Raw genomic sequence first — 26,123 nt, 5'->3', positions numbered from 1 at the left:
AATTCTGAGCTGCCAAGATCCTGAGCCTCTCCCCCCCAACACATCCCTGTCCCTCAGAGCTCTGATAGCTGGGGGAGTCTGACAGGTTTGGGGGAGTCTGACAGGTTTTGGGGAGTCTCACAGGTTTGGGGGAGTCTGACAGGTTTGGGGTGTCTGACAGGTTTGGGGGGAGTCTGACAGGTTTGGGGGGAGTCTGACAGGTTTTGGGGGAGTCTGCCAGGTTTTGGGGGTGTCTGACAGGTTTTGGGGGAGTCTGACAGGTTTTGGGGGAGTCTGCCAGGTTTTGGGGGGGGTCTGACAGGTTTTGGGGTGTCTGACAGGTTTTGGGGTGTCTGACAGGTTTGGGGGAGTCTGACAGGTTTTGGGGGGAGTTTGGCAGGTTTTGGGGTGTCTGACAGGTTTGGGGTGTCTGCCAGGTTTTGGGGGTGTCTGACAGGTTTGGGGGAGTCTGCCAGGTTTTGGGGGGAGTCTGACAGGTTTTGGGGAGTCTGACAGGTTTTGGGGGGAGTCTGTCAGGTTTTGGGGGGAGTCTGCCAGGTTTTGGGGGGAGTTTGGCAGGTTTTGGGGGGAGTTTGGCAGGTTTTGGGGTCTGCCAGGCTCACCTCATCCTTAGCCTTGAGCAGCAGCTCCAGCTCCTCCAGGCTCTGGCTCAGCTCCTCCTTGTTGTTGTCACTGGAGGAATCCGGGGTGCCCTGTGCCACCTCCAGCTCTGCCACCTGCAAGGTGACATTCCCTCAGGGACCTCCTGACCCTCCTGCCACCTGCAAGGTGACATTCCCTCAGGGACCTCCTGACCCTCCTGGCTGCCCTGTGCCTCCTCCAGCTCTGCCACCTGCAAGGTGACATTCCCCTGTCCCCAGTGTCCCCCCTGTCCCCCGTCTCCCCGTCCCCTGTCCCCTCTATCCCCCCCTCTCTCCCCTGTCCCTTCTGTCCCGCCATCCCCGATCCCCCCTTTCCCCCTGTCCCTTCTGTCCCCCCTCTCCCCTGTCCCCCCTGTCCCCTGTCCCCCCCATCCCACTCTCCCCCTTGTCCCCCAGTCTCCCATGTCCCCCCTCTCCCCCCTGTCCCTTCTGTCCCCCTGTCCCCTGTCCCTCTCTCCCCCCTGTCCCCCCATCCCCCTGTTCCCTGTCCCCCCTGTCCCTCTCTCCTCCCTGTCCCCCCTATCCCCCCGTCCCTCCATCCCCCTGTCCCCTGTTCCCCCTGTCCCTCTCTCCCCCCTGTCCCCTGTCCCTATCCCCCCTGTCCCCTGTCCCTATCCCCCCTGTCCCCTGTCCCTCTCTCCCCCCTGTCCCCTGTCCCTCTCCCCCTGTCCCTCTCCCCCCTGTCCCCTGTCCCCTGTCCCTCTCCCCCCGTCCCCTGTCCCCCTCTCCCCCCTGTCCCCTTGTCCCCTGTCCCCTGTCCCCCCTGTCCCCTGTCCCTCTCTCCCCCCTGTCCCTCTCCCCCTGTCCCTCTCCCCCCTGTCCCTCTCCCCCCTGTCCCTGTCCCCTGTCCCCTGACCCTCTGTCTCAGTGCCTCCGTCTCCTCCCGGTACGCCGCCAGCTCCTTCTTCCACTGCTCCACGCTGGCGTTGGCCTCGTGCAGCGCGGCCGCCAGCCGGGAGTTGTTGTCCTGCAGGCTGAAGAACTCGGCCTCCCACTGCACCTCGCTGACCGAGCTGGGACAGGGGACAGGGGGACAGCTCTGGATTCGGGACTGGGTCTGGGACTCAGCAGGGGGGTGGGTCTGGGACTGGTTCTGGGATTGATTATGGGATTGGTTCTGGGATTGGTTCTGGGAATGATTCTGGGATTGGTTCTGGGATTGGTTCTGGGATTGGTTCTGGGATTGGTTCTGGGACTCATCAGGGGATTGGTTCTGGGATTGATTCTATGAATGATTCTGGGACTGGTTCTGGGATTGGTTCTGGAATTGATTTTGGGATTGGTTCTGGGAATGATTCTGGGATTGATTCTATGAATAATTCTGGGATTGATTCTGGGAGTCACTATGGGATTGGTTCTGGGATTGATTCTGGGATTGGTTCTGGGATTGGTTCTGGGATTGGCTCTGGGATTGATTCTGGGATTGATTCTGTGATTCTGTGACTGATTCTGTGATTTTGTGATTCTGTGATGATTCTGTGAACCCAGCCAAGGCTCTGAGCAGCAGGCAGAACGGAATTGCCCGGGCAGAACGGATCAGAATCATTTGGGATGACAAAACCGAGCCCCCAAACCCTGCCAGAGGGGAGAATTTGGGGGCCGAGCCCCCAGACCCTGCCAGAGGGGAGAATTTGGGGGCCGAGCCCCAGACCCTGCCAGAGGGGAGAATTTGGGGGCTGAGCCCCAAACCCTGCCAGAGGGGAAAATTTGGGGGCTGAGCCCCAAACCCTGCCAGAGAGAATTTGGGGGCCGAGCCCCAAACCCTGCCAGAGGGGAGAATTTGGGGGCCGAGCCCCAAACCCTGCCAGAGGGGAGAATTTGGGGGCTGAGCCCCCAAACCCTGCCAGAGGGGAGAATTTGGGGGCTGAGCCCCAAACCCTGCCAGAGGGGAGAATTTGGGGGCTGAGCCCCAAACCCTGCCAGAGGGGAGAATTTGGGGGCTGAGCCCCCAAACCCTGCCAGAGGGGAGGATTTGGGGCTCAGAGCTGCCTCACCCCTCAGAGAGCATCTTCTTCAGCCTCTCCTTCTCGGTGCTGATCTCCACATCCGCGCTCTGGCTGCGGAACAGCTTGTCCTCCCCAGGCCCATTGGAGCTGAGGATGGGGCTGGGCAGCACCTGGGGACAAGGACAGGTGAGGATGGGGCTGGGCAGCACCTGGGGACAAGGACAGGTGAGGATGATGGGGCTGGGCAGCACCTGGGGGCAAGGACAGGTGAGGATGATGGGGCTGGGAGGAAGGGCAAGGACAGGTGAGGATGGGGCTGGGCAGCACCTGGGGGCAAGGACAGGTGAGGATGGGGCTGGGCAGCACCTGGGGACAAGGACAGGTGAGGATGATGGGGCTGGGCAGCACCTGGGGACAAGGACAGGTGAGGATGATGGGGCTGGGCAGCACCTGGGGACAAGGACAGGTGAGGATGATGGGGCTGGGAGGAAGGGCAAGGACAGGTGAGGATGGGGCTGGGCAGCACCTGGGGGCAAGGACAAGGACAGGTGGGCACCTCCAGCAGGGTCACCTCCCTCCTGGGCTGGCCCTGTGGCCACCAACCCGGCCTGGCTGAGCGGGGTCAGCGCTGGAGGGGTCTGAGCAGGTGACAGAGGGACAGCAGGGCCACCCCTGGGGAAGGACAGGGCCACCTGAGGAGGAGGAGGAGGAGGAGGAGGAGGAAGGAGGAGGAGGAGGAGGAGGAGGAAGCTCCTCAGCCCTGCATGGCTCTGTGAGAGATGAAATGGGTTTGGCACAGCGTGAGAACCTTCCCAGCCGCACTAATTAACGAATTAATTCATTAATGTGACCTCAGGGCCACTGGTGCCACCCAAACCCTGCCCAGCCTGGCGGGGCACACTCAGCTCGGGGAGGGAAGGGGATGGCAGCAGCACAGGGAGCGATTTTCCCTTTTCCCCAGTTTTTCCATCCCTTTTGTGCCATTCCCAGCCTCACCTGGTGGGAAGGGAGCAGCAAAAGGAGAGTTTTTCCCTTTTCCCCAATTTTTCCATCCCTTTGTGCCATTCCCAGCCTCACCTGGTGGGAAGGGAGCAGCACAGGGAGCGTTTTTCCCTTTTCCCCAGTTTTTCCTCCCCATTTCTGCCATTCCCAGCCCCACCTGGTGGGAAGGCAGCAGCACAGGGAGCGTTTTTCCCTTTTCCCCAATTTTTCCTCCCCATTTGTGCCATTCCCAGCCTCACCTGATGGGAAGGGGGCAGCAAAAGGAGAGTTTTTCCCTTTTCCCCAGTTTTTCCTCCCATTTCTGCCATTCCCAGCCTCACCTGGTGGGAAGGGAGCAGCACAGGGAGCGATTTTCCCTTTTCCCCAGTTTTTCCATCCCTTTGTGCCATTCCCAGCCCCACCTGGTGGGAACGGAGCAGCACAGGGAGCGATTTTCCCTTTTCCCCAATTTTTCCTCCCCTTTTGTGCCATTCCCAGTCTCACCTGGTGGGATGGGAGCAGCACAAGGAGCGTTTTTCCCTTTTTTTCCTTTTTTCCTCCCATTTCTGCCATTCCCAGCCCCACCTGGTGAGATGGGAGCAGCACAGGGAGCGTTTTTCCCTTTTCCCCAATTTTTCCATCCCTTTGTGCCATTCCCAGCCTCACCTGGTGGGAAGGCAGGCTCAGGGCGGGGTTGGTGAGCTCAGTTTTATCCTGGCATTTCTCCCTGGCCACTCGAGCTGCCTCCTTCACCTCCTGGAACTTCTCTGCGAACTGGAGGGGAAGGGAAGAGTCACCCCGGGCTGGGAGCCACGGAACAGAAACGACATTTCTATTCCAGGAATAAATCATTTCTGACATAAATAACAAATCAGTAGCGTGCTCTGCCCGCAGCCTGCTTTGGAACGCGTTGGGATTTCTCTGCAACACCCAAATTCAGGGATTTGAGCCTGAGTTTGGCACTTCAGCACAGCAGCTGCACCTGCAGCCCCAGCCCCACCTGTGGCACCCAAACCCCCCCTGCAGGGCGGCTCCAAAGGGGTCTCAGAGCCCCGGCACCTGGAATTCCACCCCAGCCAGGTGAGAGCAGCACCTCAGCAGGTGCCTGAGGGGCTTCTCCAGGGGGGCACTGAGCTCACCTGGCACAGGTTCCCACAGGTCCCTGAGCTCACCTGGGACAGGTGACAGGTTTCCCCAGGTTTCCCCGGGCTCACCTGGGACAGATTTCCAGGTCCCTGAGCTCACCTGGCACAGGGGACAAGTTTCCCCAGGTTCCCCAGGTCCCTGAGCTCACCTGGGACAGGTCCTGGAGCTCACCTGGCTCAGGTCCCAGCTCACCTGGCTCAGGTCCCGGCTCACCTGGGGCAGGTCCCAGCTCACCTGGTGCAGGTCCCAGCTCACCCGGGGCAGGTCCCAGCTCACCTGGCTCAGGTCCCAGCTCACCCGGGGCAGGTCCCAGCTCACCTGGCTCAGGTCCCACTCACCTGGCTCAGGTCCCGGCTCACCCGGGGCAGGTCCCAGCTCACCTGGCTCAGGTCCCAGCTCACCCGGGGCAGGTCCCAGCTCACCTGGCTCAGGTCCCAGCTCACCTGGCTCAGGTCCCAGCTCACCTGGGGCAGGTCCCAGCTCACCTGGGGCAGGTCCCGGCTCACCTGGGGCAGGTCCCACTCACCTGGGGCAGGTCCCACTCACCTGGTGCAGGTCCCACTCACCTGGGGCAGGTCCCTGAGCTCACCTGGGGCAGGTCCCAGCTCACCTGGCTCAGGTCCCAGCTCACCTGGCTCAGGTCCCGCTCACCTGGGGCAGGTCCCACTCACCTGGGGCAGGTCCCAGCTCACCTGGGGCAGGTCCCACTCACCTGGCTCAGGTCCCAGCTCACCGGGGCAGGTCCCGGCTCACCTGGGGCAGATCCCAGCTCACCTGAGGCAGGTCCCTGAGCTCACCTGGCTCAGGTCCCAGCTCACCTGGCTCAGGTCCCACTCACCTGGGGCAGGTCCCACTCACCTGGGGCAGCTCCCTGCTCACCTGGGGCAAGTCCCGGCTCACCTGGCTCAGGTCCCACTCACCTGGGGCAGGTCCCACTCACCTGGGGCAGGTCCCTGAGCTCACCTGGGGCAGGTCCCAGCTCACCTGAGGCAGGTCCCACTCACCTGGGGCAGCTCCCTGCTCACCTGGGGCAGGTCCCAGCTCACCTGGCTCAGGTCCCAGCTCACCTGGGGCAGGTCCCTGAGCTCACCTGGGGCAGGTCCCACTCACCTGGGGCAGATCCCGGCTCACCTGGCTCAGGTCCCGGCTCACCTGGCTCAGGTGCTGCTCGGAGGCGAAGCCCAGCCCGTAGACGGTGTTGGCCCTGCTGTCAGCCCACTGCCCGAACTTCTGCGAGGTCTTGGTGAACGTCATGTTGGGGGTGATGGTGCTGTTAATGATGGCCTGGGCACGGGAAAGGGATTGATCGGGGATTGATCGGGGATTGATCAGGGATTGATTGGGGATTGATCGGGGATTGATCGGGGATTGATCGGGGATTGATCGGGGATTGATCGGGGGATTGATTGGGGGATTGATTGGGGATTGATCGGGGATTGATTGGGGATTGATTGGGGATTGATTGGGGATTGATTGGGGATTGATCGGGGATTGATTGGGGATTGATCGGGGATTGATTGGGGATTGATTGGGGATTGATTGGGGATTGATCGGGGATTGATCGGGGATTGATCGGGGATTGATTGGGGATTGATTGGGGGATTGATCGGGGATTGATCAGGGATTGATTGGGGATTGATCGGGGATTGATTGGGGATTGATTGGGGATTGATCGGGGATTGATTGGGGATTGATCGGGGATTGATTGGGGATTGATCGGGGATTGATCGGGGATTGATTGGGGATTGATCAGGGGATTGATCGGGGATTGATCGGGGATTGATCGGGGATTGATCGGGGGATTGATCGGGGATTGATTGGGGATTGATCGGGGATTGATCGGGGATTGATTGGGGATTGATCGGGGATTGATCAGGGGATTGGGGATTGATTGGGGATTGATCGGGGATTGATCAGGGGATTGATCGGGGATTGATTGGGGATTGATCGGGGATTGATCGGGGATTGATCGGGGATTGATTGGGGGATTGACTGGGGATTGATCAGGGATTGATCAGGGATTGATTGGGGATTGATCGGGGATTGATCAGGGGATTGATCAGGGTCTGATCAGGGGATTGATCAGGGGATTGATCAGGGGATCAGTCAGGGGATTGATCAGGGGATTGATCAGGAACTGATCAGGGGATGGAACAGGGGATGGATCAGAGGATTGATCAGGGGATTGATCAGGGATTGATCGGGGTCTGATCAGGGGATTGATCACGGAATCAATCAGGGAATCAGTCAGGGGATCAGTCAGGGAGTGAGGGGATCAATCAGGGAATCGGGGAACCAATCAGGATCAGCTGCTTTTGTGGGGGGACCAGCTGGGGCTTCTGGGGAGAGGCAGCTTTTGTGGGGGGAAAGCTGCTTTTCTGGGGGCACAGCTGCTCCTTTAGGGACACAGCTGTTTTTTTTAGGGACACAGCTGCTCTTTTAGGGACACAGCTGTTTTTTAGGGACACAGCTGCTCTTTCAGGGACACAGCTGCTCTTTTAGGGGCACAGCTGTTTTTTAGGGGCACAGCTGGTATTCTAGGGGCATAGCTGTTATTCTAGAGACACAGCTGTTTTTAGGGACACAGCTGCTCTTTAAGGGACACAGCTGTTTTTAGGGACACAGCAGCTGTTTCAGGGGCACAGCTGTTTCAGGGGCACAGCTGTTTTTTAGGGGCACAGCAGCTGTTTCAGGGACACAGCTGTTTTTTAGGGACACAGCTGTTTTTAGGGACACAGCTGCTCTTTTAGGGGCACAGCTGTTTTTAGGGGCACAGCAGCTGTTTCAGGGGCACAGCTGTTTCAGGGGCACAGCTGTTTCAGGGGCACAGCTGCCGGGTGGTGCCCGGGCCGTGCCCACCTTGGTGCCCCCCACGCTGATGATCCTGTAGACGCTGCGGGTGGCATCGTAGAAGTAGGAGACGGTCAGGGCGTGCTTGCTGGCAGGGATCCAGTTCCTCTTGGTGGCAGGGTCGATCTGGAACACGTGGGCCCTGGTGCTGAAGATGGGCTGCTCCCTGCAGGGATGGACAGCAGGGCTGGGAATCCTGATTTTATAGGGTTAAAACTTCAGCTGGGGGTCAGAGACAATTCACATTGGAATCCTGATTTTATAGGGTTAAAACTTCAGCTGGGGGTCAGAGACAATTCATATTCTAACAGGAAAAAAGGGCTTTGAATCCTGATTATTTAGGGTTAAAATTCCAGCTGAGGGTCAGAACCTATTCATATTGAAGTTGAGATACTCCAAGAGGAGAAAAGGACTTTGAATCATGATTTCATAGGGTTAAAATTTCAGCTGGGGGTCAGAGACAATTCATATTGGAATCCTGATTTTATAGGGTTAAAACTTCAGCTGGGGGTCAGAGACAATTCATATTCCAACAGGAAAAATGGGCTTTGAATCCTGATTATTTAGGGTTAAAATTCCAGCTGATGGTCAGAGACAATTCACACTGGAATCCTGATTTTATAGGGTGAGGATTTCAGGTCAGAACCCATTCCCACTGAAGTTAGATACACCAGGGCTGTCAATCCTGATTTTCTAGGGTTAAAACTTCAGCTGGGGGTCAGAACCAACTCACATGGAATTTAGATACACCCATGATGGGTTAGTGATTATGAGAGGATAAATCTGCTGTGGAAATAACAACCTGAAGCGAATTGTTCCATTCTGAGCTGGTTTGCAGAAGGAAGGGGAGCAAGAGAAGCACTAAAAGAATGATTGAAGGGTTAGGATTTCAGTCGAGGGTCAGAATTCATATTGAAGTTAAATACACCAACAGGAGAAGAGGCCTTTGAATCCCGATTTTATAGGGTTAAAACTTCAGCTGAGGGTCAGTGGAGTGAGTGAAGCACTAAAGGAATGATTGAAACCAGCAGAACCTGGGCTCTGCCAATCCACCCCAAAGCAGGGCTTGGAGGGTGCCAGAGGGTCCCAGAGACCTGAGGAAGACCTTCCTGACTTCATCCCTGACCCAGTTTGAGACCACTGACCCAATTAGGGAGAAGAACTGCACACGTGTGAAGGACTAATAACCTCGTTTTATTGCCAAGCAGGGAGGGGAGGGGCTGGGCTGATGCAAATGGATTATTTTGGGAAATAAATAGAAGGCAAAAGCCTTGTGCAGTGCAGTCACACATTTCAGCACTGCCTGTGGTGTTTGGTGCCAGTGATTGGTGTGAGGGCAGCTGAGGGAAGGGGGAAGTGCAGCAATTTCCTGCCACGCTCCCTTCCCTCTGTCCTGGGCACTGCCAGCCCCTCCTGGGGCTCTGCCAGGGACACAGAGGGTGTTATGTCATAATAAATCAGATATCCTCTGGACAGACAGGCTTCTCCCAGGAAGATCCTGGGAAGCTGTGGGGGAACTCAGAGGGAAAGAATTCCAACAATTATTATCTCTCTTTTTGTGACCATTTACCAAAACAGGACCCCCATGGCAGGGGGGAATGATGAGGAGAAGGACTCCATCTAATCAGCAGGTAATTAATGACTTCATGACACCATTTATTCTATAATATCCCATTGCATCCAAACTGAACCTGCCCAGCACCCAGCCCTGCACACCCTGCCCAGGATCTGGTGCCTGTCCTGACAGTCCTGACACACACACACAGCCCTGGGCCTGCAGGAGCCAGAGCACATCACTGTGGGTGAGCAATGCCACGCTGCATTCTGCTCTGGCACAGACAGGCACAGCAAAGGAGAGAAGAATATTCTTGGGAGGAACTGTGCCTTGCTGCTCTCTGTGAGGAGAAATGTGGGGCTGCACCCCCGGCCCTGACAGGACCCAGAGCACATCACTGTGGGGGAACAATGCCCTCACTGCATTCTGCTCTGGCACAAACAGGCACAGAAAATGAGAGAATTGTGTTTTCTCTCTCTGAGGTCCAGAGAGTGTGGAACCCAGGAATATTCTTGGGGAGAACTGTGCCTTGCTGCTCTCTGTGAAGGTGAATTTCTCTGTGAATGAGGAGGACTCCATGGATATCAGCAGGTAATTAATGACTTTATGACACCATTTATTCTGTACCACATTACACTGTATCCCATTGCATCCAAACTGAACCTGCCCAGCACTCAGCCCTGCACACCCTGCCCAGGATCTGGTGCCTGTCCTGACAGTCCTGACACACACACACAGCCCTGGGCCTGCAGGAGCCAGAGCACATCACTGTGGGTGAGCAATGCCACGCTGCATTCTGCTCTGGCACAGACAGGCACAGCACATGAGAGAAGAATATTCTTGGGAGGAACTGTGCCTTGCTGCTCTCTGTGAGGAGAAATGTGGGGCTGCACGCCCGGCCCTGCCAGGACCCAGAGCACCATCACTGTGGGTGAGCAATGCCCTCACTGCATTCTGCTCTGGCACAAACAGGCACAGAAAATGGTAAGAATTGTTTTTCCTTTTTCTGAGGTTTAGAGAATGTGAATCCCAGAAATATTCTTGGGAGGAACTGTGCCTTGCTGTTCTCTGTGAGGAGAAATGTGGGCCTGCACCCCTGGCCCTGCCAGGCCAAGGAACCAAAGCACTGTGGGTGAACAATCCTCACACTGCATTCTGCTCTGGCACAAACAGGCACAGAAAATGAGAGAATTGTTTCGATCAATCTTTTCTCTGCTTCTCTCAGGTTCAGAGAATGTGAATCCCAGAAATATTCTTGGGAGGAACTGTGCCCTGCTGCTCTCTGTGAGGAGAAATGTGGGGCTGCACCCCTGGCCCTGCCAGGACCCAGAGCACATCACTGTGGGGGAACAATCCCCACACTGCATTCTGCTCTGGCACAAACAGGCACAGCACATGAGAGAAGAATTGTTTTTCCTTTCTCTGAGGTTTAGAGAATGTGAAACCCAGAAATATTCTTGGGAGGAACTGTGCCTTGCTGCTCTCTGTGAGGAGAAATGTGGGGCTGCACCCCTGGCCCTGCCAGGAGCCAGAGCACATCACTGTGGGTGAGCAATCCCTCACTGCATTCTGCTCTGGCACAGACAGGCACAGAAAATGAAAGAATTGTGTTTTCTCTCTCTGAGGTTCAGAGAATGTGAATCCCATAAATATTCTTGGGAAGAACTGTGCCTTGCTTTGCTCTGAAGAGAAATGTGGGGCTGCACCCCCGGCCCTGCCAGGACCCAGAGCCCATCACTGTGGGTAAGCAATCCCTCACTGCATTCTGCTCTGGCACAGACAGGCGCAGAAAATGAGAGAATTGTGTTTTCTCTCTCTGAGGTTCAGAGAATGTGAATCCCAGAAGTATTCTGGGGAAGAACTGTGCCTTGCTGCTCTCTGTGAGGAGAAATGCGGGCCTGCACCCCTGGCCCTGCCAGGACCCAGAGCACATCACTGAGGGTGAACAATCCTCACTTCATTCTGCTCTGGCACAGAAAATGGTAAGAATTGTGTTTTCTCTCTCTGAGGTTCAGAGAGTGTGGAACCCAGGAATATTCTTGGGGAGAACTGTGCCTTGCTGCTCTCTGTGAGGAGAAATGTGGCGACAACCACTGCTGACAGACGTGATTCTCCAGAGTGTGCTACTCATGGATGGACTGGTCATGGATGGACAGATGGACAGACAGACAGACAGACAGACGCAGGAACTGAGCACACAAAGCTCCTTCCCTCAGCACAGCTCTTCCTGCCCTGACTCACGCCAGGGAAGCACATCCTGCACATCCCAGAGCAGAGCAGCTCCCCCATGAACGGGAGGAAACTCTGCACCCCCAGGGGTTTGGGGCTGGAATATTCCAGAATGCTGCCCTTGGATAAGGGCTGGAATATTCCAGAATGCTGCCCCTGGATAAGGGCTGGAATATTCCAGAATGCTGCCCTTGGATCAGGGCTTTGGGGGCTGGAATATTCCAGAATGCTGCCCCTGGATAAGGGCTGGAATATTCCAGAATGATGCCCCTGGATAAGGGCTGGAATATTCCAGAATGCTGCCCCTGGATAAGGGCTGGAATATTCCAGAATGATGCCCCTGGATAAGGGCTGGAATATTCCAGAATGATGCCCCTGGATAAGGGCTGGAATATTCCAGAATGCTGCCCTTGGATAAGGGCTGGAATATTCCAGAATGATGCCCCTGGATAAGGGCTGGAATATTCCAGAATGATGCCCCTGGATAAGGGCTGGAATATTCCAGAATGCTGCCCCTGGATAAGGGCTGGAATATTCCAGAATGATGCCCCTGGATAAGGGCTGGAATATTCCAGAATGATGCCCCTGGATAAGGGCTGGAATATTCCAGAATGCTGCCCTTGGATAAGGGCTGGAATATTCCAGAATGCTGCCCTTGGATAAGGGCTGGAATATTCCAGAATGCTGCCCTTGGATAAGGGCTGGAATATTCCAGAATGATGCCCCTGGATAAGGGCTGGAATATTCCAGAATGCTGCCCTTGGATAAGGGCTGGAATATTCCAGAATGCTGCCCTTGGATAAGGGCTGGAATATTCCAGAATGCTGCCCTTGGATCAGGGCTTTGGGGCTGGAATATTCCAGAATGCTGCCCTTGGATCAGGGCTTTGGGGGCTGGAATATTCCAGAATGCTGCCCCTGGATAAGGGCTGGAATATTCCAGAATGATGCCCTTGGATAAGGGCTGGAATATTCCAGAATGATGCCCCTGGATAAGGGCTGGAATATTCCAGAATGCTGCCCTTGGATAAGGGCTGGAATATTCCAGAATGCTGCCCTTGGATAAGGGCTTTGGAGGCTGGAATATTCCAGAATGCTGCCCCCAGGGTAGGGGTTTGGGGCTGGAATATTCTAGAACACTGCCCCCAGGGTAGGGGTTTGGGGCTGGAATATTCCAGAATGTTCTGAAGGAAGGAAGGAAGAAAGGAGGGAGGGAAGGAAGGAAAAGGAAGGAAAAGGAAGGAAAAAAGGGAGGGAAGGAGGGAAGGAGGGAAGGAGGGAAGGAGGGAAGGAGGGAAGGAGGGAAGGAAGGAAGGAAGGAAGGAAGGAAGGAAGGAAGGAAGGAAGGAAGGAAGGAAGGAAGGAAGGAAGGAAGGAAGGAAGGAAGGAAGGAAGGAAGGAAGGAAGGAAGGAAGGAAGGAAGGAAGGAAGGAAGGAAGGAAGGAAGGAAGGAAGGAAGGAAGGAAGGAAGGAAGGAAGGAGGGAAGGAGGGAAGGAAGGAAGGAAGGAAGGAAGGAAGGAAGGAAGGAAGGAAGGAAGGAAGGAAGGAAGGAAGGAAGGAAGGAAGGAAGGAAGGAAGGAAGGAAGGAAGGAAGGAAGGAAAAGGAGGGTTGGTTGGTTTCACTTCAGGAATGTTTTCCATGACACAACAGCCCAGCTGCTCCTCTGGCTCTGACCAACCCCAGGGCCGTGCTCAGAACCCAAACCCAGGGACATTTTAAAATCTTTTGGGATTTTCCCAGTCTGCAGCTGCCCGGCCCAGGCACATTCCTGCTGTGTGCAGCTCCCCCAGCCCAGCTCCTGCTGCTCCCTGCCCACCCCGAGTGCTGCCAGCTGCCCGAGCAGCCTGTGCCATCAATCCAAACCCCCTGGTGCCCTCCAGGGCCAGCCCCGGAGCCCAGCAGGGAATATTTGATTTCCTTCCCAGGTGCCAGCCCCTGCTCAGGTTTCTCCTGACAGCACACACACTCCCCACCCTCTCTGCCTGCACTTTTGGAGCCAGATTCCAATTTCCCAGGCTCTGCTTCCACGTGGATCACGCTATCTTTGGCACAGGGGAAAAAGGGATTTTTCTGCCCTGAGATCCCCAATCCTGGGCTGGCTCTGGGAAGGACCGAGGCAGGACTTTACCGAGTTGTTGACATTTGTTAGTAGGGGCAGGAGGCTGGTGCAGTTAGTGGGGTGTCCCCTCCTCCAGCAGCTCCTCCTCAGGCCTCTCTCAGCTGCTCTGAGGCTCCTTCCCAGCGCTGCCTCCGCAGGGATTCATTCCCTGGCAAGGGAAAACCCAAAAATTATTCCTGGTTTGTTATTCCCCACACAGCCAGGCACCTCCAGGGGCTCTGTGTGCCCCCAGCCTTCACAGAGGTTTATTTATTTATTAAACAAGGTTCATTTCCCTGCTCTGGGAGATATTTGGGTGAGCTGTGCAACTGCAGCAAACGCCCCTGGCAGCAGGGAGGGGGCCCCGAGGAGCCTGGCAGGCTCCAGAGCTTCCAGCCAGGCCCACGTGATGCTGCTGCCTGATGGAAAACCCTCCTGGGAGATCATTCCTCGGGCACAGCAGCTGTTCCTGGGCTCCTGTCCGTCCTGGAGTCCTGTCCCTGTGTCCCTGGCCATGCAGGATCCTGTCCCTGTGTCCCTGTCTGTCCTGGAGTCCTGTCCCTGTGTCCCTGGCCATGCAGGATCCTGTCCCTGTGTCCCTGTCCATCCTGTCCCTTTGCCCCTGTCCATCCTGTCCCTGTCTCCCTGTCCATCCAGGATCCTGTCCCTTTGTCCCTGTCCATCCTGGAGCTTTGTCCCTGTCCATCCTGTCCCTTTGCCCCTGTCCATCCTATCCCTGTCTCCCTGTCCATCCAGGATCCTGTCCCTTTGTCCCTGGCCATCCTGTCCCTGTGTCCCTGCCCATCCAGACCCCTGTCCTTGTGTCCCTGTCCATCCTGTCCCTGTGTCCCTGTCCATCCTGTCCCTGTGTCCCAGTCCATCCTGTCCCTCTGTCCCTGGCCATCCTGTCCCTGTGTCCCTGCCCATCCATACCCCTGTCCTTGTGTCCCTGTCCATCCTGTCCCTGTGTCCCTGTCCCTCCAGACCCCATCCCTGTCCCCCTGTCCATCCTGTCCCTGTGTCCCTGTCCCTCCAGACCCCATCCCTGTCCCCCTGTCCATCCTGTCCCTGTGTCCTTGTCCCTCCAGACCCCATCCCTGTCTCCCTGTCCATGCAGGATCCTGTCCCTCTGTCCCTGTCCATCCTGTCCCTGTGTCCCAGTCCATCCTGTCCCTCTGTCCCTGGCCATCCTGTCCCTGTGTCCCTGCCCATCCATACCCCTGTCCTTGTGTCCCTGTCCATCCTGTCCCTGTGTCCCTGTCCCTCCAGACCCCATCCCTGTCCCCCTGTCCATCCTGTCCCTGTGTCCCTGTCCCTCCAGACCCCATCCCTGTCTCCCTGTCCATCCTGTCCCTTTGCCCCTGTCCCTCCAGACCCCATCCCTGTCCCCCTGTCCATCCTGTCCCTTTGCCCCTGTCCCTCCAGACCCCATCCCTGTGTCCCTGTCCATCCTGTCCCTGTGTCCCAGTCCATCCTGTCCCTCTGTCCCTGGCCATCCTGTCCCTGTGTCCCTGCCCATCCATACCCCTGTCCTTGTGTCCCTGTCCATCCTGTCCCTGTGTCCCTGTCCCTCCAGACCCCATCCCTGTCCCCCTGTCCATCCTGTCCCTGTGTCCCTGTCCCTCCAGACCCCATCCCTGTCTCCCTGTCCATCCTGTCCCTTTGCCCCTGTCCCTCCAGACCCCATCCCTGTGTCCCTGTCCATCCTGTCCCTGTGTCCCTGTCCATCCTGTCCGTGTGTCCCTGTCCCTCCAGACCCCATCCCTGTCTCCCTGTCCATCCTGTCCCTGTGTCCCTGTCCCTCCATGTCCTCTCCAGCTCTCCTGGAGCTCTTCCAGGCTCTGGGAACAGCTCCAGGGTTCCTCTGGACCTTCCCTTCCCCAGCCTTGGGCACCTCCAGGGGCACAGGGACAGGATGGACAGGGAGCTGCTCTGGGAATTCCATCCCAGCCCCTTCCCATCATCTCCAACCCGACCCAGCTCTGTCTGAGCCAGCAGAAGGGGCAGGTGAGGACAGAGGGACAGGACAGAGGGACACCCAGGGGGTGACAGCCAGAGCTGAGCTGCTCCCAGACACCACCAAGATTTCCAAAGCAGCTCTGGGGTTCCAGCTCCTGCTCCCCCCTCCTGAGCTGACTCCAGGGGGATCCCTGCAATGCTGACTCCTCTTTTCCAGGGTGAATAAAGAAAGAAATAAATAAAAGTGTAAAAATAAAACCACTCACAGCCCCGGGGCTGGCCTTGGCAGATAATTCAGGAGGCCTGGAAGGACAAAGATCTGGTGGCACTGGAAGGGATCCAGGTCCCTCCCCTGCTCCCAGCACAGGGGGAAGGGCAGAATTCAACAGCCCAGGGAGCTTAAAAATGACTTGTTCCAGGTGGAGATCCACTGAACGAGGGGATACCCCGACAGGAAGGGGTTAAAAATGACTTGTTCCAGGTGGAGATCCACTGAACGAGGGGATACCCCGACAGGAAGGGGTTAAAAATGACTTGGCCCGGTGGAGATCCACTGAACGAGGGGATACCCCGACAGGAAGGGGTTAAACGCGGCGTTTTTAACACTTTCTCTGCTGGAATGTTTAGCCCGGTATTTAAGGGTAAGGGAGAGGGGAACTGCGAGTTGCTGCAACTTTTTTTGGTGGATATCCACTGACAGAGCAGCCCTGAATTTACTGAATATCCATTAAAAGCACCCCTTAATTTAGTTTATATCCTTTAAAACAACCCCTAAATTTAGTGGATATCCTTTAAAAGCACCCCTGAATTTACTGAATATCCTTTAAAAGCACCCCTTAATTCAGTGAATATCCATTAAAAGCACCCCTGAATTTACTGAATATCCTTTAAAACAACCCCTTAATTTAGTGAATATCCTTCAAAAGCACCCCTTAATTTAGTGGATATCTTTTAAAAGCACCCTTTTTTAAAGAGAATATCCTTTAAAAGCACCCCTTAATTTAGTGGATATCTTTTAAAAGCACCCCTTAATTTAGTTTATATCCTTTAAAAACACCCCTGAATTTAGTGGATATCCTTTAAAAGCACCCCTGAATTGAGAGAATATCCATTAAAAGCACCCCTGAATTCAGTGAATATCCCTTAAAAGCACCCCTAAATTTAGTGGATATACATTAGAAGAACCCCTTCTTTTAGTGGGTATCCTTTAAAAGCACCACCTAATTTATCTGTGATCTGTTATCTGTGATCTGTTATCTGTGATTTATGATTTGTTATCTGTTATCTGTGATGTTATCTGTGATTTATGATTTGTTATCTGTGATTTGTTATCTGTTATCTGTGATCTGTTATCTGTGATCTGTGATTTGTTATCTGTGATTTATGATTTGTGATCTGTTATCTGTGATTTGTGATTTGTTATCTGTGATTTATGATTTGTGATCTGTTATCTGTGATTTGTGATCTGTGATTTGTGACTTGTTATCTGTGATCTGTTATCTGTGATTTATGATTTGTTATCTGTGATTTGTTATCTGTTATCTGTGATCTGTTATCTGTGATTTATGATCTGTGATTTGTTATCTGTTATTTATGATTTGTGATCTGTGATTTGTGATTTGTTATCTATGATTTGTTATTTGTGATCTGTTATCTGTGATTTGTTATCTGTGATCTGTGATTTGTTATCTATGATTTGTGATCTGTTATCTGTGATCTGTGATTTGTGATTTGTTATCTGTGATCTGTTATCTGTGATTTGTTATCTGTTATCTGTGATCTGTGATTTGTTATCTGTGATCTGTTATCTGTGATTTGTTATCTGTTATCTGTGATCTGTTATCTATGATTTGTTATCTGTGATCTGTTATCTGTGATCTGTTATCTGTGATCTGTGATTTGTTATCTGTTATCTGTGATTTGTTATCTGTGATTTGTGATCTGTTATCTGTGATCTGTGATTTGTTATCTGTGATCTGTGCCCCCAGTCCTGGCTCTGGGCAGAGCAGCAGTGACCCAGCGGGGCGAGGAGAGCTGGGGACACGGTGACACCGGGCCAGGGCACAGCACCCCTGTGCCAGGAGGGACAGATGGCACCGAGCGGGGCCAGCGCTGGCACCAGGCACAGCCCGGGGGGCAGCGGGCACGGCAGGGGCCAGGGGCTGGCAAGGACAGAGCCAGCCCGGCCACAATGTCACACCAGCAGCCCTGTCACAGTGTCACACCAGCTGTCCTGTCACAATGTCACACGAGCTGTCCTGCCACAATGTCACACCAGCAGCCCTGTCACAATGTCACACGGGCTGTCCTGCCACAGTGTCACACAGCCAGCCCAGCCACAATGTCACACGAGCTGTCCTGCCACAGTGTCACACGAGCTGTCCTGTCACAATGTCACACGGGCTGTCCTGTCACAATGTCACACGAGCTGTCCTGCCCTGCCACAGTGTCACACAGGCTGTCCTGCCACAGTGTCACACCAGCAGCCCTGTCACAGTGTCACACGGGCTGTCCTGCCACAGTGTCACACGAGCTGTCCTGCCCTGCCACAGTGTCACACAGGCTGTCCTGCACAATGTCACACAGCCAGCCCAGCCACAATGTCACACGGGCTGCCGTGCCCTGCCATGGGTGTCACACGGGCTGTCCTCGCTGTCCTCGCTGTCCTCGAGTGTCCTGGGCTGGGCTCTGCCCTCCCACCCTCAGGGGCCTCTCCCTGAGCGGGGTCTGCAGGGCAGGGACGAGTGAGGGGACAGGAACGGGTGAGGGGACAGGAATGGCTGAGGGGACAGGACAGGAACGGGTGAGGGGACAGGAATGGGTGAGGGGACAGGAATGGCTGAGGGGACAGGACAGGAACGGGTGAGGGGACAGGAACGGGTGAGGGGACAGGACAGGAACGGGTGAGGGGACAGGAATGGGTGAGGGGACAGGACAGGAACGGGTGAGGGGACAGGAATGGGTGAGGGGACAGGACAGGAATGGGTGAGGGGACAGGAACGGGGGAGGGGACAGGAATGGGTGAGGGGACAGGACAGGAACGGGTGAGGGGACAGGAATGGGTGAGAGTGAGCAAGATTAAAATGAGCATGAACACGACAGAAATGAGAACAGGACAAAAAAAAAAAAGAGTGAGAATTAGGACAGAAATGAGAGTGAGCAGGATTAAAATGAGCGTGAACAGGACAGGAATTAATGAGTGTGAGCAGGACAGGGATGAGTGAGGGGGACACAAATGAGAGCAGGACAGGAATGAGTGTGAGCAGGACAGGATTAAATGAGTGTGAGCAGGACAGGAATGAGTGAGTGTGAACAGGACAGGAATTAATGAGTGTGAGCAGGACAGGAATGAGTGAGTGGGACAGAAATGAGAGCAGGACAGGAATGAGAACAGGACAGGAATAAATGAGTGTGAGCAGGACAGGGATGAGTGTGAGCAGGACAGGAATGAGCCCAGCCCTGGCCGCTGGCCACGCTGAGTCAGCTGAGAGCCCAGCCTGGGGCTGAGCCAGGCTCTCCCTCCCCGAGGGAAAATCCCCCCAGCAATCCCTGAGGGAGAATCCCCCCAGCAATCCCTGAGGAAGGAGAATCCCCCCAGCAATCCCTGAGGAAGGAGAATCCCCCCAGCAATCCCTGAGGAGGGAGAATCCCCCCAGCAATCCCTGAGGAGGGAGAATCCCCCCAGCAATCCCTGAGGAGGGAGAATCCCCCCAGCAATCCCTGAGGAAGGAGAATCCCCCCAGCAATCCCTGAGGAGGCAGAATCCCCCCAGCAATCCCTGAGGAAGGAGAATCCCCCCAGCAATCCCTGAGGAAGGAGAATCCCCCCAGCAATCCCTGAGGAGGGAGAATCCCCCCAGCAATCCCTGAGGAGGGAGAATCCCCCCAGCAATCCCTGAGGAAGGAGAATCCCCCCAGCAATCCCTGAGGAAGGAGAATCCCCCCAGCAATCCCTGAGGAGGGAGAATCCCCCCAGCAATCCCTGAGGAAGGAGAATCCCCCCAGCAATCCCTGAGGAGGGAGAATCCCCCCAGCAATCCCTGAGGAAGGAGAATCCCCCCAGCAATCCCTGAGGAGGGAGAATCCCCCCAGCAATCCCTGAGGAGGAAGAATTCCCCCAGCAATCCCTGAGGAAGGAGAATCCCCCCAGCAATCCCTGAGGAAGGAGAATCCCCCCAGCAATCCCTGAGGAAGGAGAATCCCCCCAGCAATCCCTGAGGAAGGAGAATCCCCCCAGCAATCCCTGAGGAGGGAGAATCCCCCCAGCAATCCCTGAGGGAGAATCCCCCCAGCAATCCCTGAGGAGGGAGAATCCCCCCAGCAATCCCTGAGGAGGGAGAATCCCCCCAGCAATCCCAGAGGAAGGAGAATCCCCCCAGCAATCCCTGAGGAGGGAGAATCCCCCCAGCAATCCCTGAGGAAGGAGAATCCCCCCAGCAATCCCTGAGGAAGGAGAATCCCCCCAGCAATCCCAGGCCAGGCCGGGGCTGAGCCCAGCACCCAAAGGCAGAACTGGGGCACAGAGAGGGGCTGGGAGCCCAACCCTGCTCCTCCTCCTCCTCCTCCTCCTCCTCCTCCTCCTCCAGGGCTGGCTGCTCTCCTTTTATCTCCCCTCAGCAGCCCCAGGAGCTGCTGGCTGGCTGTCTATCTGTCTGTCTGGCTGGCTGTCTGTCTGTCAGTGCTGCTGATAAAGTCAGCCCCAGCTCCTTCCCTCTGCCTTCCCCCCAGTCCCAACCCCTGCAGAGCCTCTGGGGGTGCAGGAGAATCCCCAGCCCTGATCCCAGTCCTAGGCAGGGCCTGGAGCTGGGCTTGGCTGATCCCTTTCCACCCAGGAGATTCCATAGCCCAGGATATCCCACCATTTAACCCAGGATATCCCACATTTCCACCCAGGATATCCCATAACCCAGGATATTCCATAGCCCAGGATATCCCACCATTCAACCCAGGATATTCCATAACCCAGGATATCCCATAACCCAGGATATTCCATAACCCAGGATATCCCATAACCCAGGATATCCCACCATTTAACCCAGGATATCCCACCATTTAACCCAGGATATTCCATAACCCAGGATATCCCACCATTTAACCCAGGATACCCCACCATTTAACCCAGGATATTCCATAACCCAGGATATCCCACCACTTAACCCAGGATATTCCACATTTCCACCCAGGATATCCCATAACCCAGGATATTCCACATTTCAACCCAGGATATTCCATAACCCAGGATATTCCATAGCCCAGGATATTCCACCATTTAACCCAGGATACCCCACCATTTAACCCAGGATATTCCATAGCCCAGGATATTCCACCATTTAACCCAGGATATCCCATAACCCAGGATATCCCACCATTCAACCCAGGATATTCCACATTTCCACCCAGGATATCCCATAACCCAGGATATTCCACAATTTAACCCAGGATATTCCACCATTTAACCCTGGATATTCCATAGCCCAGGATATTCCATAGCCCAGGATATTCCACCATTTAACCCAGGATATTCCACATTTCCACCCAGGATATCCCATAGCCCAGGATATTCCACAATTTAACCCAGGATATTCCACATTTCCACCCAGGATATCCCATAACCCAGGATACTCCACATTTCCACCCAGGATATTCCATAACCCAGGATATTCCACAGTTTAACCCAGGATATTCCACAATTCCACCCAGGATATCCCATAGCCCAGGATATTCCACCATTTAACCCAGGATATCCCATAGCCCAGGATATTCCACAATTTAACCCTGTATATTCCATAATTCCATCCAAGATATTCCACAATTTAACCCAGGATATTCCACATGTCCATCCAGGATATTCCATAACCCAGGATATTCCACAATTCAGGATATTTCATGGTTTAATTCAGGATATTCCACATTCCATAACCCAGGATATTCCACAATTTAACCCAGGATATTCCACAATTCAGGATATTTCATGGTTTAATTCAGGATATTCCACATTCCATAACCCAGGATATTCCACATTTCAACCCAGGATATTCCACAATTCAGGATATTTCATGGTGTAATTCAGGATATTCCACATTTCAATCCAAGGTATTCCACAATTTAACCCATGATATCCCACAATTCAATCCAGGATATTCCATGTCCCAGGATATTCCACGATTCCTCCCCGGGACACTGAACTGCAGAAGTGCTTTGGGGACAAGGTTTGGGTTCCAAAATTGGATTTAGGGCTTTGGGAATAAAGTTTGGGAAGATGGATTTGGGGTTCTGGGGACAAGGTTTGGATCCTAAACCAGGATTTGGGGGTTTTGGGACAAGGTCTGGATCCCAAACCAGGATTTGGGGTTTCTGGGACAAGGTTTGGGTTCCAAATCAGGATTTGGGGTTCTGGGGACAAGGTTTGGATCCCAAATCAGGATTTGGGGTTTTTGGGACAAGGCTTGGATCCCAAACCAGGATTTGGGGTTCTGGGGACAAGGTTTGGATCCCAAACCAGGATTTGGGGTTTTTGGGACAAGGTTTGGGTTCCAAATCAGGATTTGGGGTTTTGGGACAAGGTTTGGATCCCAAATCAGGATTTGGGGATTTTTGGGACAAGGTTTGGATCCCAAACCAGGATTTGGGGTTTTTGGGGACAAGGTTTGGATCCCAAATCAGGATTTGGGGATTTTTGGGACAAGGTCTGGATCCCAAATCAGGATTTGGAGGTTTTTGGGACAAGGTTTGGATCCCAAATCAGGATTTGGAGGTTTTTGGGACAAGGTTTGGGTTCCAAATCAGGATTTGGGGGTTTTGGGGACAAGGTTTGGATCCCAAATCAGGATTTGGGGTTTCTGGGACAAGGTTTGGATCCCAAACCAGGATTTCCCCCTCCCCAGGAGGGTTCCCAGGCTGTGACCTTGGGGAGGAGCTCCAGGAATCGGATCCAGCTCTCCCCCATTCCCAGGAGATTCCCAGGGCAGCTGCTCCAGATCAGGGACAGCCCCCAGCAAGGTCACACCCCCCCCAGGGCCCTTTAAACCCCAAATAAATGGATTTTTCTGGAATTCTGGAGCCTCCTGGGTGTCCCTTTTCCTCCTCCTGCTCCGGGACACAAACACCGCCGCGATGGAATTCAGATTTAAACATTTAAAATTTAATTTAGCAATTAAAATTTAAAAATCAAAGCCAGGCTGCAGCTCAGGAATTCTTCAAACATCCCAGAAAATCCATCCAGCCACGAGAAAATGAGAATTAAAGAAATGGAGATTTAAAGATATGAATATAAATAATTTAGACTCAAATCAGCTCCCTGAAGGCGATTTTTAAATCTCCTTTGTTATGGAAATTGTGATTTATGGAAATCCTGCTGGGATTCCAGAGGAATTATGGAAATCCTGTCGAGATTTCAGAGTTATGGAAATTCTGGGGGAATTCCACAGTTATGGAAATTCTGCTGGAAATTTAAAAAAAATAAATAAAAGAAAGGGGGAATTTTTAAAAAGGAAAATAGAATAATTTTTTAAAGGAGGATGGGAAATGTTCAGAAGGGGAATGTGATTTATCCCAAAGCCCAGCTGGGAGGGAAGGATCTGCCAGGATTCCTCCAGACTCGGCTGCACACGAAATTCCCAACAGAGAGAGATCGGGGACATGGAGCAGAGCCCGCCCTGAGCTCCTGTCCCTGCCAAAATCTGCCAAAATCCACCAAAATCTGCCAAAATCCACCAAAATCTGCCAAAATCCACCAAAATCTGCCAAAATCCGCCAAAATCTGCCAAAATCCACCGGACCCAGAGCCACATCCCTGCAGCAGAATCTCAAATCCTAAATGCCAAACCCCAACAGCCAAAATTCCAAATCGTGAAATTCCAAACCCCAAATCCTAAACATCAAAAACCAAAATTCCAAATGCCAAAAACTAAAATTCCAAACGCCAAAATCCCAATCTCCAAACCCCTGAAATCCCAACACGAAAATCCCAAACCCCAAAACCCCAACAGCAAAAATCCGACCCCTAAAATTCCAAACCCTGAAATTTCAAATCCCAAAATTCCAAACATCAAAATCCCAACAACCAAAATTCCAACCCCTAAAATTCCAAACCCCGAAATTTCAAATTCCAAAATCCCAAACACCAAAATCCCAACCCCCCAACACTAAACCCCTGAAATCCCAACACCAAAATCCCAAACCCCCAAACCCCAACCCCTAAAATTCCAAACCTCAAAATCCCAAACCCCAAAATTCCAAACCCCCAACATCAAAACCCCAACACCAACATCCCAAACCCCAAAATTCCAAATCCCAAAATCCCATATCCCAATACCCCAACATTAAAACCCCAGCACCAAAATTCCAAAGCCCAAAATTTCAAATCCCAAAATTTTAAATTTCAAACCCCAAATCCCAAACCCCAAAATTCCCAAACCCTAAATCCCAAACCCCAAAATTCCCAAACCCCAAATCCCAAACCCCAAAATTCCCAACCCCAAATCCCAAACCCCAAAATTCCAAACCCCAAATCCCAAACCCCAAAATTCCCAAACCCCAAATCCCAAACCCCAAAATTCCCAAACCCTAAATCCCAAACCCCAAAATTCCTAACCCCCAACCCCAAATCCCCTCCGCAGAATTCGCGGGGGTCGCGCACCGAGCCCGGGGCAGTTTCCAGCAGCTCCCACCCCCAACCCACAGCCGGGATCCATTTTCCTGCAGCCAGAGCCGCAACAAACCCGACAAAAATCGGAATTTTTAACTCTCCCGAAAGTTTCTGGGCACGGCCCCGCTCCAGCCCGGCCGGGTCGGCTTGCACAGAGCCCGGAGTTTTCCCTTCCACGGGAATTCATGGAAAGAACTTGCAGCAACTCGCCCTTCCCCACTTCCCTGCCCCAAAAATAAAAGGCGAGGCGAAACTTTCCAGCTGGCAGCACGGGAAAAAAAAGCGATTTAACCCTTGAATTGCTGTCCTGGCTGCCTGAGAAGCGATGAACAACGAAATAAGCGAAGGAAGAACAAAAGCGGAGCAAGAACAGCGGCCGCGGCTCTCACCCCATGCCCGCCGGTTCCGCTCCTCTCCCGCCGCCTCCTCCTCCTCTTCCTCCTCCTTCTCCTCTTCCTCTTTCTTTCTGTCTCTCTCCGGATCCGGATGCTCTTTAAATTTCCTCCGGAATTTCACTTTGAAGCGTTGCTGCTGCTGCAGCTGCTGCAGCTCCGCGGCACCGGGAGAAGCACCGGGAGCGGCACCGGGATCAGCACCGCGATCGGCACCGGCACCGGGAGTGGCACCGGGAGAGGCTCCAGGACCGGGAGTGGCTTCGGGAGAGGCTCCAGGACCGGGAGTGGCTTCGGGAGCGGCACCGGCACCGGGAGTGGCCCCGGCGCTTCTCCGCCCGCTGCTCCCCGGCTCGCTCGTTCCGTTCCAGCCCGGCAGGGAGCGGCTGGATGGGGCCGGTGCCGCTCCGAGCCGAGCCTCCCCCCGCACCGAGCCTCTCCCCCGCCGCCCGAGCTCTTCGCTGCCCTCTCCCGGTCCGCTCTTGTCCGGTCCTGCCCGGTCTCTGCCCCTCCTGCCCGGTCTCTGCCCGCTCCCTGCCGCTGCTGGCCCGTTCTTGCCCGGTCCTGCCCGCTCCCTGCCGCTCCCTACCCGCTCCCTCCCCGCTCCCGCCGCCCCATCCCTCTCACGTTTGGCCGCTTTTCTTCTCCCGACTTTATTCGCGGCGCCGGCAGCACCACCTGCCGGGACAGCGGCTCGGTGCCACCCTCGGCTGCCACCACCTGCCGGGACAGCGGCTCGGTGCCACCCCCGGCTGCCACCACCTGCCGGGACAGCGGCTCGGTGCCACCCCCGGCTGCCACCACCTGCCGGGACAGCGGCTCGGTGCCACCCTCGGCTGCCACCACCTGCCGGGACAGCGGCTCGGTGCCACCCCCGGCTGCCACCACCTGCCGGGACAGCGGCTCGGTGCCACCCCCGGCTGCCACCACCTGCCGGGACAGCGGCTCGGTGCCACCCTCGGCTGCCACCACCTGCCGGGACAGCGGCTCGGTGCCACCCCCGGCTGCCACCACCTGCCGGGACAGCGGCTCGGTGCCACCCCCGGCTGCCACCACCTGCCGGGACAGCGGCTCGGGGCCACCGGGGACCGGAGCTCTGACCCCTGGAAGGGTCTGCACCACAAAAACCCGGAATCCTTGGGGTTCTCCGTGCCCCAAATCCTCTGTGCCCCCAAATCCTCCTCACCCCTGGAATCCGGAATTCCACCCCCGCAGCACGAACCTGGGTGTGATAACCCAGTGTGATAACCCGGGTGTGATAACCCAGGTGTGATAACCCGGGTGTGATAACCCAGGTGTGATAACCCAGGTGTGATAACCCGGGTGTGATAACCCGGGGGTGATAACCCAGGTGTGATAACCCGGGTGTGATAACCCAGTGTGATAACCCGGGTGTGATAACCCGGGTGTGATAACCCAGTGTGATAACCCGGGTGTGATAACCCGGTGTGATAACCCAGTGTGATAACCCAGGTGTGATAACCCGGGTGTGATAACCCGGGTGTGATAACCCAGGTGTGATAACCCGGGTGTGATAACCCGGGTGTGATAACCCGGGTGTGATAACCCGGGTGTGATAACCCGGTGTGATAACCCAGTGTGATAACCCAGGTGTGATAACCCGGTGTGATAACCCGGGTGCGATAACCCGGGTGTGATAACCCGGGTGTGATAACCCA

At 54.7% G+C, this 26,123-nt stretch overlaps 1 protein-coding gene across 3 annotated transcripts in view; it reads right to left on the bottom strand.

The window, feature by feature from the left end:
• The window catches only part of HOMER3 (homer scaffold protein 3), a 28,085-nt gene extending 3,139 nt beyond the window's left edge, over positions 1-24,946 (bottom strand). The window contains exons 1-8 of one of the 3 annotated variants that reach the window (XM_059869739.1): positions 24,442-24,942; positions 13,478-13,616; positions 7,574-7,730; positions 5,867-5,998; positions 4,235-4,342; positions 2,636-2,757; positions 1,498-1,654; positions 603-716 (exon numbers count right to left, since the gene is read on the bottom strand). In XM_059869739.1, the coding sequence (XP_059725722.1) occupies positions 603-716; positions 1,498-1,654; positions 2,636-2,757; positions 4,235-4,342; positions 5,867-5,998; positions 7,574-7,730; positions 13,478-13,491 (804 nt within the window). In that variant the 5' untranslated portion in view covers positions 13,492-13,616; positions 24,442-24,942. Of the gene's footprint in view, positions 1-602; positions 717-1,497; positions 1,655-2,635; positions 2,758-4,234; positions 4,343-5,866; positions 5,999-7,573; positions 7,731-13,477; positions 13,617-15,672; positions 15,694-24,441 lie in introns of those variants that run through there. The other 2 variants (XM_059869738.1, XM_059869740.1) reach the window with 2 other exon arrangements.
• Between the last annotated feature and the right edge of the window lie 1,177 nt (positions 24,947-26,123).

Source organism: Haemorhous mexicanus, chromosome 29, assembly GCF_027477595.1.
Source record: "Haemorhous mexicanus isolate bHaeMex1 chromosome 29, bHaeMex1.pri, whole genome shotgun sequence".
Classification (NCBI taxonomy): Eukaryota; Metazoa; Chordata; class Aves; order Passeriformes; family Fringillidae; genus Haemorhous; species Haemorhous mexicanus.
The sequence above is the reverse complement of the archived record's forward strand: the minus strand, read 5'-3'. Positions and strand labels throughout refer to the sequence as shown.